Source organism: Lupinus angustifolius, chromosome LG18 (assembly GCF_001865875.1).
Source record: "Lupinus angustifolius cultivar Tanjil chromosome LG18, LupAngTanjil_v1.0, whole genome shotgun sequence".
NCBI lineage: Eukaryota > Viridiplantae > Streptophyta > Magnoliopsida > Fabales > Fabaceae > Lupinus > Lupinus angustifolius.
In genome coordinates, this window is record NC_032026.1 from 6,970,604 (window position 1) to 6,989,579 (window position 18,976).

The 18,976-nt window shown below is 30.9% G+C and overlaps 2 protein-coding genes across 3 annotated transcripts; both read right to left on the reverse strand.

The window, feature by feature from the left end:
* On the reverse strand, positions 5,846 to 12,377 carry LOC109332129 (probable serine/threonine-protein kinase PBL19). Of its 2 annotated transcripts, XM_019566966.1 has the most exons (5): positions 11,312 to 12,377; positions 10,032 to 10,292; positions 9,563 to 9,685; positions 9,214 to 9,355; positions 5,846 to 6,514 (listed from the first exon to the last, which is right to left on the reverse strand). In XM_019566966.1, the coding sequence occupies exons 1-5, from the start codon at positions 11,648 to 11,650 to the stop codon at positions 6,234 to 6,236; spliced, it is 1,146 nt and encodes a 381-aa protein (XP_019422511.1). In that variant the 5' UTR covers positions 11,651 to 12,377; the 3' UTR covers positions 5,846 to 6,233. The 2 variants fall into 2 exon arrangements, with proteins under 2 accessions (XP_019422511.1, XP_019422510.1); XM_019566965.1 differs by lacking the exon at positions 5,846 to 6,514 and having other exon boundaries at positions 8,545 to 9,355; positions 11,312 to 12,376.
* Positions 13,213 to 18,386, reverse strand: LOC109332977 (novel plant SNARE 11-like). The gene is made up of 10 exons (XM_019568173.1): positions 18,129 to 18,386; positions 17,951 to 18,043; positions 17,004 to 17,097; positions 16,814 to 16,851; positions 16,552 to 16,640; positions 15,211 to 15,290; positions 15,028 to 15,084; positions 14,831 to 14,923; positions 14,665 to 14,739; positions 13,213 to 13,754 (listed from the first exon to the last, which is right to left on the reverse strand). Exons 1-10 carry the CDS (start codon positions 18,203 to 18,205, stop codon positions 13,659 to 13,661), a joined length of 792 nt encoding a protein of 263 aa, XP_019423718.1. The 5' UTR covers positions 18,206 to 18,386; the 3' UTR covers positions 13,213 to 13,658.

An 18,976-nucleotide genomic window follows, 5' to 3' on the forward strand; every position in this document is an offset into this window, starting at 1 on the left:
AACTGACTATTGAAATAACTATCTGGAATGAAAGTGATTACTTATGTAAGAACTTCATTCTGAATGGATTGTCTGATGATCTCTATGATTACTAAAGCCCATACAAGTCTGTCAAATTAATTTGTTATGTACTTGAAAATAAATATGATACTGAGGAAGTTTGGACTAAAAAGTATGTTGTCAGATAACTGATGATAAATCAGTAGAGTCTCAGTCCCACGAGATGCAGAAAATTTCTCTTGAGATCATTTCTGAGGGTATGCCCCTAGATGAGCAATTTCAAGTGGTTTTCATAATTGACAAGCTACCTCCTAGTTGGAAGGACTTCAAAAACCTTCTGAGGTATAAGACCAAAGAAATCTCTTTGGAATCTCTGATTACTCGTCTTAATATTGAAGAAGAGGCTTGTAAGCAAGATCAAAGAGATGAGGTGTTGATTGTCTCCAACAATAGCATTAAGAAGAAATTCTCAGGTGCAGTTCTGAAGCCTATTGGCATTAACTTCACGAATCAGAACCGCAATGGGAATAAGGTTAAGAACACTAGTCGCAACAACAATTGGAACCCCTAAAAGGTCCAATATGCTAAGCCACCCCGCTAAGAATGACTATGACAACCTGTTCATCTACTTCAAGTGTGGGAAGTCAGGTTATATGGCACATAAGTGCGAAAATAAACCTATGGATCGTCCTCCACAGGCCAACATGGTTGATGAGCCTTTGTGGTTGTGTTATCTGAAGTCACTATTGTTGGAGGAACTGATGGGTGGTGGGTAGATATTAGCGCATCCCACCATGTCTGCTATGATCGTGCTATGTTCAAAACATACACGGATGTTGATAACAAGAAGGTGTTGTTGGGTGACTCACACACTACTGTTGTTGCTGGAACTGATGATGTGGAGCTGAAGTTTACATATGGGAAGACTCTAATTCACAAAGATGTGATGCACACTCCAGAGATGATGAAGAATCTAGTTTCTGATTTTCTTCTTAATAAGGCTGGTTTTACCCAGACCATAGGAGCAGACTTGTATACTCTTACTAGGAATGAGGTATTTGTTTGGAAAAGTTACACCACTAATGACATGTTTAAATTAAATGTTGATGTTTCTATTAATAAAAAAATTTATTTTGTTTACATGTTGTGTGATTTTAATATTTGGCATTCTAGACTTTATCATATTAATAAACTTGTGATTCAAATTTGAGTAGCTTAGGTTTAATTCCAAAGTTATCTAAAAATGATTACGAAATTTGTGAATCATGTAGTCAAACAAAAATTTCAAAAAATATCACATAAATCAGTAATGCGAGAATCTGAGCCTTTAGATTTAATACATTCAGATATATGTGAATTATATGGTATGTTAACTAGAATGGTAAACGTTATTTTATCATTTTTATTGATGATTGCTCTGATTTTACTTATGTATATCTTATGAAAAATAAAAGTGAAGCACTTGACATATTTATGTTATATGTAGCTGGAATTGAAAATCGACTCAACAATAAATAAAGAAACTCAGAAGCGATAGAGACACTGAGTAGGACTCTAACATGTTTAATAATTTTTATAAATTAAATGACATTATTCATGAAACAACTACACCATATTCACCTGAAATGCATGGTAAAGTTGAAAGAAAGAATAGAACTTTAACTGAATTAGTTGTAGTTGTTATGTTAAGTTTTGGTGCAGCACCCTCTTATTCGGGTGAAATTTTATTAATTGTATGTTATGTACTAAATAGAGTCCCCAAGACTAAAAGCAATTTTTCTCATACGAAATTATTAAGAATAGACAACCAAACTTGTCTTATTGGAGAACTTGGGGTTGTCTGACATATTTCCAGATTCTAGACCTCAAGAGAGTTAAACTCATAAGTAGAGTCTATTAATGTGTATTCATTGAGTATGCTGTAAATAATAAGGCGTATAGGTTTTATAACTTTAACACAAAAGTGATCATTGAGTCTAATGATGCAGATTTCAATGAAATGAAATTCCATTTTAAATTAAGGAATATTAGGGGCACATCAACTAGTCACGTAAGAGCATAAACTGAAATTATTTACACCCCTAAAATGTATACTGAAAATATTTATTATATAAAGAGCAACTTTATAGAATTTCTACTATCATCTCATATCTTTTTATTTAACATCACGCATTATAGTTTTAAATAAAAAACTAAAAGCTGTCATTTTCTTCACTAATATTTTCTAAACATTGTTTCATTTTACATCAAAACATTGTTTCTTCCTCATCCTCTTATCCACCCAAAATATAGATATTTAATATATGTTCATTTTATTAAAATTCCTTGCAATTAACACTATTTCTTATTTCTTACCCCGTAAGTAATCATTATGGAATTTTTAGTAATTGCCTTGTCTCCACCATTGAGAAAGTTAATAAGACTACTAGTTTGTAAACTATTATTATACATTTGGTTTAAGGCGTGAAAATGATCTTCTGTCCCTATGTACCAAGCCAATGAAATATCATAGAATAGTGTACAAACATTAATTTATGTTATTATAAATTTTACTTTTAATCATATAAAATTTTTTGATTGGATGAGGACACCAAATGAGACAAATCCTATAAATAAACCTAAGATTTTCTCATATATCCTAAAGGAGATTGGGTGGCACATCTTTGCATCCAAACATCTAAAGAGTTTTGTTGAGTGAATCAAAGCAAAAACATAGTAAGTTGTTTTTCTTCTTCTATGTTGCAAGTCAAACCCAAATTATTCTAACAGTTCAACATACTATAACAGTCTCTTCCATTCTAGTTTGTGCGGACTACACTACCAAAATAATAACCTAAATTGTCAAAACTAATCAAACCCATTATATGACATGAATGATGTGGACGACACTGGAATCAGTGGAAAACATGGTGATGGCTACTACTATAGTTTGTGTCTTTAATTTTATATATTTATTAAGTTGGACAAATAAAATATGGGGAAATGGATGAAGAGTGGATGGTGACTGTGGATGTGAAATAGATACTGGCTGAACAAATATGCATTAAAGGAAGGGAGAGGCAGCCACAAAGGATTGGGAAGTAGGGGTTGATTGGTAAAAAGAAATATGATCTAATTTATGGTCTATTTATTAGTTGAGTTTTGGTCGGAAAAAAGAAAGAGTTTCGAAGTTATCTTAAAAGTATATTTCATGACTCTGAAGTTTTTTATTTCATTTTCTTTCTCTCTAAAATTCAACTCGCAAATGAAATCGTAGGGTTCACAAAGAAAATTTGGGGTTGAGGTTATTAAGAATTGTGGTTTAGGGTTTGTAAGGGGAATTTAAGTTGATTTAGGCTTAAGTTTAAACAAATTCTTTTTGCTTAGTCCAATTTCAGTTTCTAGCGTGGAAAATAACGAAAATGTCATGTGTGCACTTGATGTACCACACATGCACTTTTATTATTGTTAATAGACTCAAAGTGGTGGATGGACTAGTGTTGGTTATTATTAGACCTTTCAAAATGAATGGACCTAGTTGGGCTAGCCCACTAAAGACTAAAATTTATAAGATTTGAATATTATATTATGTATTTTTTATTTAATTAGAACTTTTAAGTCTAGTCTATTCTAGTTTATATTAAAATTGAGTTTGGACTACTTTTTTTTTCTTGTTTTTTTAGGACACTTGGTTTGGTAATAAGCCTTAGGTGAAGATTGTTTTACAACATAATAATATTATGAACTTATAATAATAAATATTAGTGTTATGAACTTTGGAAAAAAATAGTAATGTTTATTTTATGACATAAATATTTATAAATTACAATAATATTATAAAATGAAGCATGATATTATTCATCTTAATTTGTAGATTGTCCTTTTAAATAGAGGAATAAAATTGTGTATCAGATAAAATGAGAAGAAATATTAAACTATATATTTTTTTCTTTTCTTCTCTTAACTGTGTATTTAATTAGATTTAACTTTTACAACAAAAACAAAATTGAAAAACGGCATAATTGTTTATCATGAAGAATTCTGCACAACCAAATTCAGTTCTTACTAATTCACAATGAAAAAGTGTCGATAATGAACATACAAAGAATATTGGTACATAAAGTAAAGAATGGTGATCATATATTATAATGATGACATATAGTTTCTTCTCAACTTAAATTATACTACCATTATTATAAATTGACATTATATTGTTTTGATAGTGTTCCAAATTGTTATATATTAAAGTCATCATGAAATACGTGTTAGGAAGTGAGAGTTCAATAAGAACGAGAGAGTAAATAAATTGTTTGTGTTAAAAATCATATAATTGGATTAGATATATATCTTAATTCAAATAAAATAGTAGATTTATGAGTTTGGTTGAATTGGAGATGACATTGTGTTAAAGAAAGTTATACATTAATATTAATGCTATATATATTTTTTTAAATAGATTAAATATGTTAAATTTTAAATAATTATTTTTTAATATTATATGGGTTGACCCCCAAAATTCACTCATAATAGATTTAGACTGCAATTTGATATACTTAACTTGTATCCAAAATTCTTAGTTCAGTTTGATTTAATCTGAACTTAATGTGAACTAATTTGAATTTATTTCCGAAACCCATTTTAACATGTTTAATCACTGTTAAGAAAAGTGGAGAATAAGTTAATAATTAAAAAAATTAGGACAATTGGTATGAAGGAAAATATTGAGGAAGTGAAATGAAAAAAATGAAATAATATGATTTATAAATACAACAAAATAAAGTTAGAGTATAACATTTATATATTGATAGTGTAAAAATTTATACACAATCAATGCATTAGTGCATTATCTACTATTCGTTTGTGTTACTTTTATTTAAGAGTCAGTTATTATTAAAAATTAATGGTCAATAATACACTAACAATGTAAAAACTATTAAACTATCAGTATATACATCTTTTTATCATAAAGTTATATGGTTGTGGATAATAATAATAATATGAGCCAACGTTAAATAGACTAAGAATGAGATCTCAAAAAATATAAAAAATTAATTATTAAAATTTTAACTTAAATATATTTTAAGAGTGTAGTATACCATCGTTAATGATATATGTATTATGTTAATGCAGATTTGCCTAATTTAACATTTCAACACGAAGTTGCTTAACACCTACCACCAACGAACAAGACAACCAAAGTAGATTATTATCATATATTTTTTGTGTTACATTCAAGTCAAAGTCAGTATGCATTCAATATTATTTAATTCAATAATGATACATTTTCTTACACAACAATTCATTCCATGACATCCCCTAGTCAATATCATGCTAAGTTTAATATTGATATAGTTGATTAAAACTTGATAACACAAGTAGAGGATATGTTTGATTTACTGAGCAAAAATACAAGAAATTGCTCCATTGTTCAACTTTATATTAACTTCAGTATCACGTATCAAAGACGTTATATATTTTTCTTTTGTCAATTACTAAATGGGAGACAAAAATGTCAAATATACATAAAATTTCCAGTCTTCTTCTTTCTTAATTAAATCAAACACATGTTAGAAGATATCTCACACATTCTTTACCTCACTTTTAGTTAGGATTTAAATATACATTGAGCTACTTCTATCTATTGATTTTAAAATAACACATTAACATTATATTAGAGTCACAAGAATGAGACTTACATCACTATATTGATATCAGAAAGCAATATGCTTTTCAAAAATCTAGAATGTTAAGTAGCTTTCTACCATCTTAGTTTTAATAAGGAAATTGAAGAATATACAATGATGAAAACAACATTCTCCATCTTTAAAACATTTTAGCTTCAATCTCCAATATACATGACAAAATGAGCAAGATTATAATGCATCAATATTCAATACCAAGGGACATTCACAAATAATAATATAAAAAATCAGAATTTAAACACTTCTCTTCACCCATATTCATGAATTTTGTAAAACTTGATGCACTAACAGTGCATTCAATTTAGACTCTATCAAAAGCTAATGGTTGATAAAGTACAGACAGGACTTGGCTTTGTTGAACTGGCCAAACTAACCAGAAAGTTCAAACTGCTGAATTTTAGAATGGGGAATTCCCCAAAATTGACTTCCAAGATTGGCAAAAACTGCATGATGGTATACATAGATGATGATCTACACAACTTATGATCAACTGATAAGTTTCCTAGTCCCTGGTCTTCCAAAAACATTCACTATGTTCTTTAGTTACCACTTCTATTTACCTTTTCGAACCACGTTCGACCGTGAAGAATCATCAGGATTCTGAGAACTGCTTGATGAGTCTGAATATTGCAATGCTTGCTTCAAGGTTTCAACTATTTGATTCATGGATGGTCTATCTTCAGGAATCTTCTTTAAGCAGTTATCGGCCAACTTGGCTATTTTGCGGGCTGCGCCCGGAGAATATTGTTTCCGCAGACACGGGTCCATTATCATGCTGAATCTGTTAGTGTCGGCAGGATACTGTTTAACCCAGTCTAGAAGCTTTTGTTCCCCTCTTGGATGGTTTCGTTCCAATGACCGCAATTTGTAGATTGTCCTTTTAAATAGAGGAATAAAATTGTGTATCAGATAAAATGAGAAGAAATATTAAACTATATATTTTTTTCTTTTCTTCTCTTAACTGTGTATTTAATTAGATTTAACTTTTACAACAAAAACAAAATTGAAAAACGGCATAATTGTTTATCATGAAGAATTCTGCACAACCAAATTCAGTTCTTACTAATTCACAATGAAAAAGTGTCGATAATGAACATACAAAGAATATTGGTACATAAAGTAAAGAATGGTGATCATATATTATAATGATGACATATAGTTTCTTCTCAACTTAAATTATACTACCATTATTATAAATTGACATTATATTGTTTTGATAGTGTTCCAAATTGTTATATATTAAAGTCATCATGAAATACGTGTTAGGAAGTGAGAGTTCAATAAGAACGAGAGAGTAAATAAATTGTTTGTGTTAAAAATCATATAATTGGATTAGATATATATCTTAATTCAAATAAAATAGTAGATTTATGAGTTTGGTTGAATTGGAGATGACATTGTGTTAAAGAAAGTTATACATTAATATTAATGCTATATATATTTTTTTAAATAGATTAAATATGTTAAATTTTAAATAATTATTTTTTAATATTATATGGGTTGACCCCCAAAATTCACTCATAATAGATTTAGACTGCAATTTGATATACTTAACTTGTATCCAAAATTCTTAGTTCAGTTTGATTTAATCTGAACTTAATGTGAACTAATTTGAATTTATTTCCGAAACCCATTTTAACATGTTTAATCACTGTTAAGAAAAGTGGAGAATAAGTTAATAATTAAAAAAATTAGGACAATTGGTATGAAGGAAAATATTGAGGAAGTGAAATGAAAAAAATGAAATAATATGATTTATAAATACAACAAAATAAAGTTAGAGTATAACATTTATATATTGATAGTGTAAAAATTTATACACAATCAATGCATTAGTGCATTATCTACTATTCGTTTGTGTTACTTTTATTTAAGAGTCAGTTATTATTAAAAATTAATGGTCAATAATACACTAACAATGTAAAAACTATTAAACTATCAGTATATACATCTTTTTATCATAAAGTTATATGGTTGTGGATAATAATAATAATATGAGCCAACGTTAAATAGACTAAGAATGAGATCTCAAAAAATATAAAAAATTAATTATTAAAATTTTAACTTAAATATATTTTAAGAGTGTAGTATACCATCGTTAATGATATATGTATTATGTTAATGCAGATTTGCCTAATTTAACATTTCAACACGAAGTTGCTTAACACCTACCACCAACGAACAAGACAACCAAAGTAGATTATTATCATATATTTTTTGTGTTACATTCAAGTCAAAGTCAGTATGCATTCAATATTATTTAATTCAATAATGATACATTTTCTTACACAACAATTCATTCCATGACATCCCCTAGTCAATATCATGCTAAGTTTAATATTGATATAGTTGATTAAAACTTGATAACACAAGTAGAGGATATGTTTGATTTACTGAGCAAAAATACAAGAAATTGCTCCATTGTTCAACTTTATATTAACTTCAGTATCACGTATCAAAGACGTTATATATTTTTCTTTTGTCAATTACTAAATGGGAGACAAAAATGTCAAATATACATAAAATTTCCAGTCTTCTTCTTTCTTAATTAAATCAAACACATGTTAGAAGATATCTCACACATTCTTTACCTCACTTTTAGTTAGGATTTAAATATACATTGAGCTACTTCTATCTATTGATTTTAAAATAACACATTAACATTATATTAGAGTCACAAGAATGAGACTTACATCACTATATTGATATCAGAAAGCAATATGCTTTTCAAAAATCTAGAATGTTAAGTAGCTTTCTACCATCTTAGTTTTAATAAGGAAATTGAAGAATATACAATGATGAAAACAACATTCTCCATCTTTAAAACATTTTAGCTTCAATCTCCAATATACATGACAAAATGAGCAAGATTATAATGCATCAATATTCAATACCAAGGGACATTCACAAATAATAATATAAAAAATCAGAATTTAAACACTTCTCTTCACCCATATTCATGAATTTTGTAAAACTTGATGCACTAACAGTGCATTCAATTTAGACTCTATCAAAAGCTAATGGTTGATAAAGTACAGACAGGACTTGGCTTTGTTGAACTGGCCAAACTAACCAGAAAGTTCAAACTGCTGAATTTTAGAATGGGGAATTCCCCAAAATTGACTTCCAAGATTGGCAAAAACTGCATGATGGTATACATAGATGATGATCTACACAACTTATGATCAACTGATAAGTTTCCTAGTCCCTGGTCTTCCAAAAACATTCACTATGTTCTTTAGTTACCACTTCTATTTACCTTTTCGAACCACGTTCGACCGTGAAGAATCATCAGGATTCTGAGAACTGCTTGATGAGTCTGAATATTGCAATGCTTGCTTCAAGGTTTCAACTATTTGATTCATGGATGGTCTATCTTCAGGAATCTTCTTTAAGCAGTTATCGGCCAACTTGGCTATTTTGCGGGCTGCGCCCGGAGAATATTGTTTCCGCAGACACGGGTCCATTATCATGCTGAATCTGTTAGTGTCGGCAGGATACTGTTTAACCCAGTCTAGAAGCTTTTGTTCCCCTCTTGGATGGTTTCGTTCCAATGACCGCCTTCCTGTGAGGATCTCATAGAGTACAACACCAAAACTATACATGTCACTCTGAACTTTGAGATGACCTGTTTCAATATACTCTGGTGCAGCATATCCATGTGTCCCAACTACCTGATAACGAAAGACAGCATCAAATTTGTTGGTGTAAACTCGTGAACTTGTTAATCTAGATATAGACAGACTCAAAGCAATGTTGCTTATATCACACTATGAATCATAAAAATAGTTTAGTGGCTAAATCACAAAAATAGCTTTAGGAATGGTGCATGGTGATTGTATATGCGAAAAACCCTACAATTAGGCACTTGTGAAACTTACCGCAGTAGATACATGAGTCTGATCACCTTGCGGACCTTCCCTGGCAAGACCGAAATCTGAGAGCTTGGGGTGGAAATCCATATCCAATAAAACATTTGATGATTTAAAATCTCGGTAGATCACCTTCCAAACATAAGAAGGAAAAGATTATCGGCCAAAATAGGTATTCAAATATACAATTTGGAATAAGAATCTTAGTAATCTACGTCACCATTCTAAGCCTATATTATCATCCTCGTCATAAAAATTTGCATATCCTAGTATGTATGTTTCATTAGTTCTGCCATGATAGAAACAGAATTCCGTAGAAAGCTATATCAATTTTTATGTACAATCTGTATCATTATAAAGAATGGTCCAATTCTAAGTGAATGACACAAAACAGAAGCATGGGTATTATTATGAGGATGACAATATAGGCGAGTTGCAACAATTTCCAACTCTTTGACGGTTTGAGCCAATGAGGTACCTGAATCTCCAAATCCTCATGTAGATAAGCTAATCCTCGGGCAGCACCAAGCATGATCTCCAATCTTGTTTTCCAAAGCAGGGGAGGAAAAGCTTTGTTGAAAAGGTGATCTTCCAAGCTCCTGTTCGGCATGAATTCATACACCAACAGCAGTTGGATTCCTCTTTCTCCATCTACGGAGCAGTATCCCAAAAGCTTAACCAAATTTGGATGATTAACAATGCTGAGAAATTGCACTTCTGCAAGCCATTCTTTATGACCCTGTACAAGAAAAGAAAACGACAACAAGAATGCAGATATATTTGTAAAGTATACATGTATGATGATAATTCAGTCGAAAACAAGTAATAACAATGCCAAGGATGGGATATGATTTCAGGATCAAAGAAGAATTATCAGTATCAGAGTCATGATAAATTGATAATCTTTAGGTATATGACGCAGATAAATTTCTCAAGTACACAAGTCCAATCAACGGATTTTTCACCTTGCAAATCCTGCTTATTAACAGTATAATTTTTTTACTGCACCAACGATATTAGACTCAGTCAATGACACCGAGACAATAATGTACATAAAAATTATGAGATTTCTTATGTTAAACGAAACTACTAAGCACTGTCAGCCCTTAAAATGTTCAGCATTTCCCCTATTGAGTTTCTTAGAGTTCTATTTAACTTCTCATAGTGCATATTCTCTTATAAATGTCTGAAGACTTAACAAAAGAAGACAGCATCAACATCATTAAAAAAAGGACAACATAACATAGTTATCATAGAAACTAGAAAGTAATCTACCCACTACAAAGTACTCCATCAATATGTTTAAGGTTATACATAGTTTAATAAGTTAATAAATTATGTAAAAGCTAAATTCATTTAATGTACAGTGGAAATTGAATAAAAAAGAAATGAAGAAATAAGGGGTGAAAAAGAGAAGTAATAAATAAAGATATAATTGGAAAGTAAAGTATAAATATGTATTGAATTTCTAAAACATGAAAAAATTGGAATAACATGAAAAAATTAGTAAATCATGCACAAAACAATTACATAAAGAAAACTACTGAAGATTGTTTTGGGAGGCGTTTGAAATAACATATATAGCATGATTGGGCTCATGATAATAATTTATTTCAATATGCTTATAAAAATAGCTTAAGGACTTTCTTTAAGCCGTTTGACCTTATTTAAATAAACTTATACTAGAAGTTTATGAAATAAGCTGATTTTAATTTTAAATCTTTTTATTGAATAAGTGATTAATTAAGTTGTTTATACCTGAAAGCCACGGGTGTTAAGCATTTTTATAGCAACCACAGTTGGATCACCTTGTCCATCTTGAAGCCTAATGGATCCTTTATATACACTCCCAAAACCCCCTTCTCCAATCTTCAACATTCTATTAAAACCATTTGTAGCATCTCTTAGCTCTTGCAAAGTAAAAACTCTGAAGTTATGCTCTTTCTCTTTGTACAAATCATTCACACTCTTTGGTGGTAATGAAATTGATCCGGTGGAGTTTGTAACACGGTTCAAACCTGGGTTTTCCTTCTTTTTGGTTTGGTTTTGCAACTCTGCAGCACATTTGGATTTGTCTTTGAAGCAAAAACACTTCATTTTCTAATTACCAAATTTAGCAACGAACTAAAAGATTGAGACTTGAGTCCAAAAATTGAAGGTTAAGGAGAATTAGTGAAGACCCAGGTGATAAAAATTGGAGCTTGTGGTGAATTATGTGCAGAAAGATGAATAAGTGAAGAAAAATACAGAACACTTGAGAGGTAATCCTTTTTGCATGAAGAAGTAAGGGAGTACTAATACTTGAGACCTGAGACCAAAAAATGAAGCTTTTGGAACAAGGTTTTAAATAGAAACTCCCAAAACACCTTAACTGTTCCAACAATCACAGGCAAATATGGTCCATGAAGACTTAAAACATTGGTTAAGAGAACTAATGAATACCCAGATGAGAAAAATGGGAGCTTGTGGTAAATTATGTATAGAAAAATGAAGATGTGGGAATATAGACAAAGGGTTGAAGAAATGAGAATTGAGAAAGATAAAAATATGGGTGTGACTGTTTTTGCGTGAAATGAAAGAAATCGAATGGCAGCATGAATAGGAAAGCGGAAGAAGGTTGGAAGATGATCACACCTGTGTAAGATAAGATTGAGAAATCAAAGTGAATATTAAAAACAAGGTGGTTTGAAAAGCAGAAAAGTGAGACCACATTTTCAACACCGGGAAAGACCAAAAAGACCATTCAAACCTGGGATATGTTGAAGAGGCTCTGTTATTAGAACTTGCTGACAAAGAATAAATATGGCAAAACCTGTGAATTTTGATTAGTATGAAAATTTGATTTTTCATTCAATTTTGGATTTCTCCCCCCATGAAGTGAGTATATGATATTTTTAATTAAATAACCAACTTGCTGCTGAATTCCTACTATTATGCCAAAAGTTAAGTTGAATATTCAATTTCTTACCTACACTCCATTTGGAACAATAAAAATAGGTGAGAAAAAGAGAAGAGGAGAAAAGTTAAAGAAAAATGATATCTTTATCTTCTTTGGTTTAGAGGAGAGAATGAAATGAAGATTTGCAAAGTTGTTTGAGATAACATATTTCAATTCAATAGGTTTTAGAGAAATCTTTCTCCTTTATTTCTCTTTTTTTTTATCTAAAATCAAACAACACAAAAATCTAATTTATTTATTTCTTTTCAATTTCTTTCTTATATATTTCTCTCATGTTATTTTCTCTTTACAACCAAATGTAGCCTTCCAGTTCTAGGTGAAAATAAATATCCTTGGTTAGAATTTATCTTTTATTACTCTATAACAATTATGTTCATTCATTTTCTCATAATATACATTTTATTAACTACGAATTAGATATAGCAATTTGCGCATTACCCACTCGCATTGCCAGCAAATTGTACAGTTGAAGGAACACATTCCAGTGGCAAATTGCACTACAATGATCAAGCACGTTCTCGTGCAAGGCCAGAGAGGATCACCAACTTCAATAAAGAATTATAGTAAAATTCACATATCACTTACCAACAATCTTCATATAAGAATCAAATCAAAGCCAAGCGAGTGTGGAGGAAATATTTGACCATATGCGTTAATAATCATCTACAGGATTCAATATTTGATGTTAACTTACAAAGCATACAAATAACAAGTAAGTTTATTAAAAAGTTCCCACAACAGTGAAAAATGGGAATACATTTATATAGTACAAGATAAAAAATTAACATCAACCCAATCAATAAATAATCTCAGGGCCTCGTTTGTTTGCATTTCCCTGTGATTCAATAAATTGCAGCTATATAGTAAAACAAATTCAGGTCAAAGGTAATATGTCCTATCATTATTTTCAGGTAACCAACCTCTACAACATTAATGTAATAAATAAAAAATTCAACTATTGGCAACGCTGTTTCTAGCAACAGCTGCAGCCAATGTCATCATCATGTTCAATTTGATGAGCTCACCAGAACGTTCGTTTTAATCCTAAAGAGCATGCAAATCAATTTGATGAGCTCATCACAATGGTCATTTAATTCTTTAACTGTGTCTCCAAAGCAGTTGTTATGAGATCATAACAATGTTCATTTAGTACTTCGACTGATATGAAAGCAGTCTTCGGTTCTTGATCGGAGGAGCTAATCCTGGAATGTCAGGAATGTTCTTGTTGTGTGGATGCACGATCTGAAATTTTCAAAAACAAGTTAGCATTGTAAGACATATCCAAGCATATTCACAACTTCTGGAATCTAGTTATAATATGTCAAATGAAACCAAGGTACAAATGTAACAAAAAATAAAAGAAACCAAGGTGATGGCATTACAGTTACGTTTAAAGACAATTTTAGTCCCTATAGTTTTTCACTATTTTGGTTTTGGTTTTGGTCCTTATAATTTAAAAGTTTGTTCCTAAGTACTTTCAAAATCCATAGGAATTGGTCCAACTTGGTTTTAGTTTTGGTCCATATTAGGGAAATAATTCCTAGGGATTTAACTATAGGGATCAAAACTGAAGTTATAAGAAACTATCGGGAGTAAGATTTGATTTAAACCTTACATTTAGAATTACAACATCCATAGACAATGTATTAATTAAGAGTTTAAGACTATCTTCCATTTATATTTTTTCCTTCAACAATTGTTAACAAATAACAAGGAAGATCCTCAACTCAAACAAATAGTTGCTGAAATGTTTTTTCATTGTTGTGTCTACAAAATATGATCATTATCTGAGAAATTCCTTATGATAATTGTGACATGGTTTCATGGATCAATAACTTAAAAATATACAAACCTTTGCACACAACATATATAAAATATATAAACGAGAAACTATACATCTGTAAGAAGCCATTAAAAGCTATATCCAGTGAGGACTTCAACATGGAAGTTCTTTCTCATGGTTAATCCATAAATTAATATATTATGCTTCATAATTAATAAAAATTCGTCCACGTATTGTCAAGCAATTTCTACCACAAGTAAACAAATTATATGATGCCCAATAAATTCAATTCAAAACATGACAATAATAGAGTATGGTAGTTCCGAATTGAACCATGAGATTGAGAAATAAAGTACTGTCTACTCTTACCTTTACAACAATGACAACAACTATTCCAACAACAATAAGGAAAAGTAAGGCCATGATACACTTGTCAGTAGCAACCTATTGCAAAAACTCAAGCAAGTTAATTAATGAATGATTTATATAGAAAACCATATTATCAAAAAATGAAATGGATTCTGTAGAAATTGACCTGCCTACCAACATCCTTGACCAATTGAGAGGCTTTCTTTATAGAGAAATGAATAGAATCCAGTTCATTGACAATTTTGCTCATTTGTTCCGTCTAAACATAAAACAGAAACATCCCTTAGTTCACATGTCAAACTCATGTTTGTTTTTGTTGGTTGTGCGAGAAAGGGGGTGCAGAGCTATGCATAAGATTCATACCTGAGCCTTCAGAGCTGCTGAAGCCTCTGTACCAACATTTACTGTATCTTGAACGACCTATTAAATCAAACATCAAACGGTGTCTTTAGCAAATTTGAAAAACAAACATGAATTTGTAATGGTCCATGCAACATGTAGTAGTACTCTATATATTAAAATTTTATATTAAAGAAATAAACAAACCTTCTTTCCCCTCTCAATGGCTTGATCAGTCTCATCCATCATGTGATTCCCTCTATCCATTAGCTGTTCATTTGTCATTGCTGCAAAGGAAAAATTTACATCATAAATGCTCCACATAAACCGAATAGCAAACATCTTGGATCCTGTTTGTTACATTGCTGCGAAATCAACAACACCTTGTTCTTAATTGCTTTTTAAACAAAAAACTACTTCTAAATTTTCAAGGTGGTTAGCCAAGATACTAGTGTTTTTAAGTGACCGAAGTAGAAAATATGCCAGCAAGAGATGAGCACTTCTCCTAGGAAGAAAATACAAGAGGAAAAAATTGGACAATTTATTTCTTTTTACTTGGGCTTTCAATCAAAGAATTATTAAAAAAACTCCCAGAGAAATAAAAAAGATCACAGCCTAGCCAGACTTGAAGTTAAACTGTGAAGCATGCATGTTATGTGCATATCAAACTGATAATCTCAAAATATAAAATATTGCAGAAGCATGATAATTTTTGCTCATTTCACACTTTAACTGTAATGATTAAGAACTCTTCATCCGTTCATAACTTCCACATATATCTAGCTACGTTTCCCCCATGACTGCATTAATATTTTCTAGAATTAGTTTACATCTCAGCAGAAAATGAATACAGCTGAGTCATATAAATCAAGCTAACAGCAAGCAGGCGCCTTGTACGAGAACTGACAAGCTATGAAGCACGGATACGGATACGTGTATCGGATACGATACGTATCCGATATGTCGACACACATTTTTTCTAAAATACAGGATACGATACGTTCAGAGATACGCGTATAAAATAATAAAAATACATAAAATATGATAAAATTATAAGTGTAAATCAAAATGTACAAAATAAAAAATATAATGGAAATTGAAAATCATTGTCATCCATAACAAATCTATTTTATCCTATTTTAATAAAAACGAATATATCTTATCCTATTTTATTGAAAACGAATCTATATATCCTATATTTTATTGAAAATGAATCGGATACGTGTCTTGATATTTATTTATTTAATTTAATTTTTTTAATTTTTGGATACTCTACGGATACGTATCCTTCGTGAATTCGAGCGTATCCGTATCGGACACCGAGCGTGGGGGTGTTTGACGAATCCGTGCTTCAGAGCTGACAAGTACGAATTGGTTGACAAGATATATACTAACCCCATTCTATCAAACTATGACTAATGTTGAACCTAGAAAAACAAACTGACTATGAACTTTCATTTACTTGACTATTGAAAACTTGTTAATGTGTTATGAGTTATGATACATGAAATATTAACATAAACCATATGAAGAAACCCATATACTTACATGAAGCTAGCAGGACATTTTTTTCTGCATAATCTTCAGTGGAACCTTCGAAGAGCTCAATTCGCTTATTATCAATATTTGTAGCATATCTGCATTGCAATAAAAACAAATGCACTTATTGGTTCATGCTATCTATCAAGGTATACATCCTGTTTGTGTAACTGTGTAAGGACATAAATGATTTTCAATGACATTTTAAGGAAGCTGAAGGCATATAATGAGAAAGGAAAAGAGCGATCACTAATATGATATGTTCACTTACTGCTTTTTCAAAGCAACATAAGAGTTCAACTCTTTGATCTGCATCAAAAATAGCAAATGCTTGTCAGTAGGGTTGATTAATGTCGTGTATGATTTATGGAGAACAATAAATCAAAAATATGAAAAGTAGCCAAATCGAGGCGACAACAAAGGAAAGTATATCATGTAAGTATCCAGAGCTAACATCTCACCATTGACTGCTTTTTCTCATTCAACATTTTGCTGGTTTCTCTATCAAAGTTACCCTCCACAGCTTTTATTTCTTTATCAAACTCTTTTATAAGCCTGCAAAATAAATCCAACAATGTATACACTTCAAGGAGTACTATTAGAGGCAATAATACCTCAACTCTTAAACTGTGGCAATTCATGATCATGATTCATGAGTCATGACTAGGCATGCTTTTAAAAGTACAGAAAAAAATTTCACTCAGAAAATAATCAAAATCGCATTTGTTGCTATGCATGAGTCAAGCAAGGCCTTGCTAGCATACTTTGCTTGAATTAATCATTTTTTAAATTTCTGACTAACTAAAATATCGGACTCACATCTCTTCAGTCTTCCATGCATATGTGACCGAGTTCTCAAACACTATATCACCATTCATGACACAAAATGCAAAGAGTAGAATAATTTGAACAGATAATTCAAACGACTTCTCATGACACCTAATAGTTTTATGTACAAAGTACATACATTGTTCAAAAGAAATAAAAACTAGCAGATGCTATATAAAGTTGTCCGAGTAAGTTGTTGAAATCACATTTTCAAAATGCAATTATGTCAACCATAAACAACATGTAAGCTTCTTTTTCCACAACATAACTAAATAAAGTTTATAAACCTATAGCATGATTCATGATACAAAATGCAAAGAGCATTATTTTTTTAACAATTAATTGATCCTAACAACTTCTTGCAACACCTAATAGTTCTAACAAAAACTATCCGGTATTGCGAGACGTGGTGCAAATCAGTTGTTATTTGACCAACTGATCAAAACATGTTGCGACAAGTAGTACTTGTACGCACAACGTACACTACTAAATGTCTCTAGAAATTGTCTGAATCAGTTGTTCAAATTCAAATCGCAACACGTAAATACAAACAAAACAATTGAAGTGAAAGAAATAGTACCGTTTAGAGTCACGCATTTTATCAGTAAGCTCTTCCAGCAGTCTGCTTTGTCTACTCGAATCCTTAATCTTCTCATACTTCTGAAATCCATTTCTGCATCAAAACAATAACCGAAGAACAATTACACACAAAAAATTAGAGAAAAATGATAATCGAGAATATGAATTAGGATTCAGACGATATGGCGCGAAAATTATCGGCGACGCGGCCATCGATTTCGGCGAGGACTTCACTGATTGCTAATAACTGATCCATGATGCAATGGCGGAAAATGAAAAGTGAAATCTCTTTATAAAATGTAAAAACGAGATCTGAAGATAGAAACGGTTATGGTGAAGAATGAATGCATCCAAAGAGCTTTCTTGACTGAAAGGTGGTAATGATAAGAGACAAAGTTGACAGTGTGTTGAAAAACAATGCAGATTCTCTCCTTCCCCTCCTTCGTAATTAACACACGTTTTGTCATTTTATTTATTTATTTATTTTAATAAAAGGGGAAAATGTTATTCTTCTATTAAGTTATTGAATTTTTATTAAATTATTATTAAAAAATAAGGGTAAATGATGGAAGTCGGGTTGGCAATAAACCGAACCAACTCAGTATTCGTTCGAAACTCGATTCGTTATTTAGCTCGATAAATTTTGTTCATGAACCTAATGAGCTGAACTTGAGCTAGAAATTAAGTTCGTTAAATAAACGAGCCGAACTTGAGTTGGATATAGTTCGACTCATTGTGTTCATGAGCTAGCTCGATATATATAAACTAATTTTTATGTTTATTATGACTCATACATTATTTTTTATATTTATTATTATATATATATATATATATATATATAATATTTTGAAGTATTTTTCAAATTTTAATTAATTATTTCAGTTGTCCAAATGAACCATTCGAACTGAACCGAACAGTTCATGAACTTTAACCGAGACGAATTTGAGCTAAAAAAATAACTCATATCGAACTCGAGCCGAATTTTAAGCCGAGTCAATCCTTATCGAGCTGAACTCTGATTCGACTC

Coding starts and splice junctions, on each gene's coding strand:
- LOC109332129 (XM_019566966.1), bottom strand. CDS start 11,650: ATGAAGTGTTTTTGCTTCAAAGACAAATCCAAATGTGCTGCAGAGTTG. Junction 9,686..10,031: donor ATGAGGATTTGGAGATTCAG/GTACCTCATTGG, acceptor TATGTTTGGAAG/GTGATCTACCGAGATTTTAA. Junction 9,356..9,562: donor AGACTCATGTATCTACTGCG/GTAAGTTTCACA, acceptor TTTCGTTATCAG/GTAGTTGGGACACATGGATA.
- LOC109332977 (XM_019568173.1), bottom strand. CDS start 18,205: ATGGATCAGTTATTAGCAATCAGTGAAGTCCTCGCCGAAATCGATGGC. Junction 16,641..16,813: donor TATGTTGCTTTGAAAAAGCA/GTAAGTGAACAT, acceptor ATTGCAATGCAG/ATATGCTACAAATATTGATA. Junction 15,291..16,551: donor AAATGTCCTGCTAGCTTCAT/GTAAGTATATGG, acceptor TTTCCTTTGCAG/CAATGACAAATGAACAGCTA.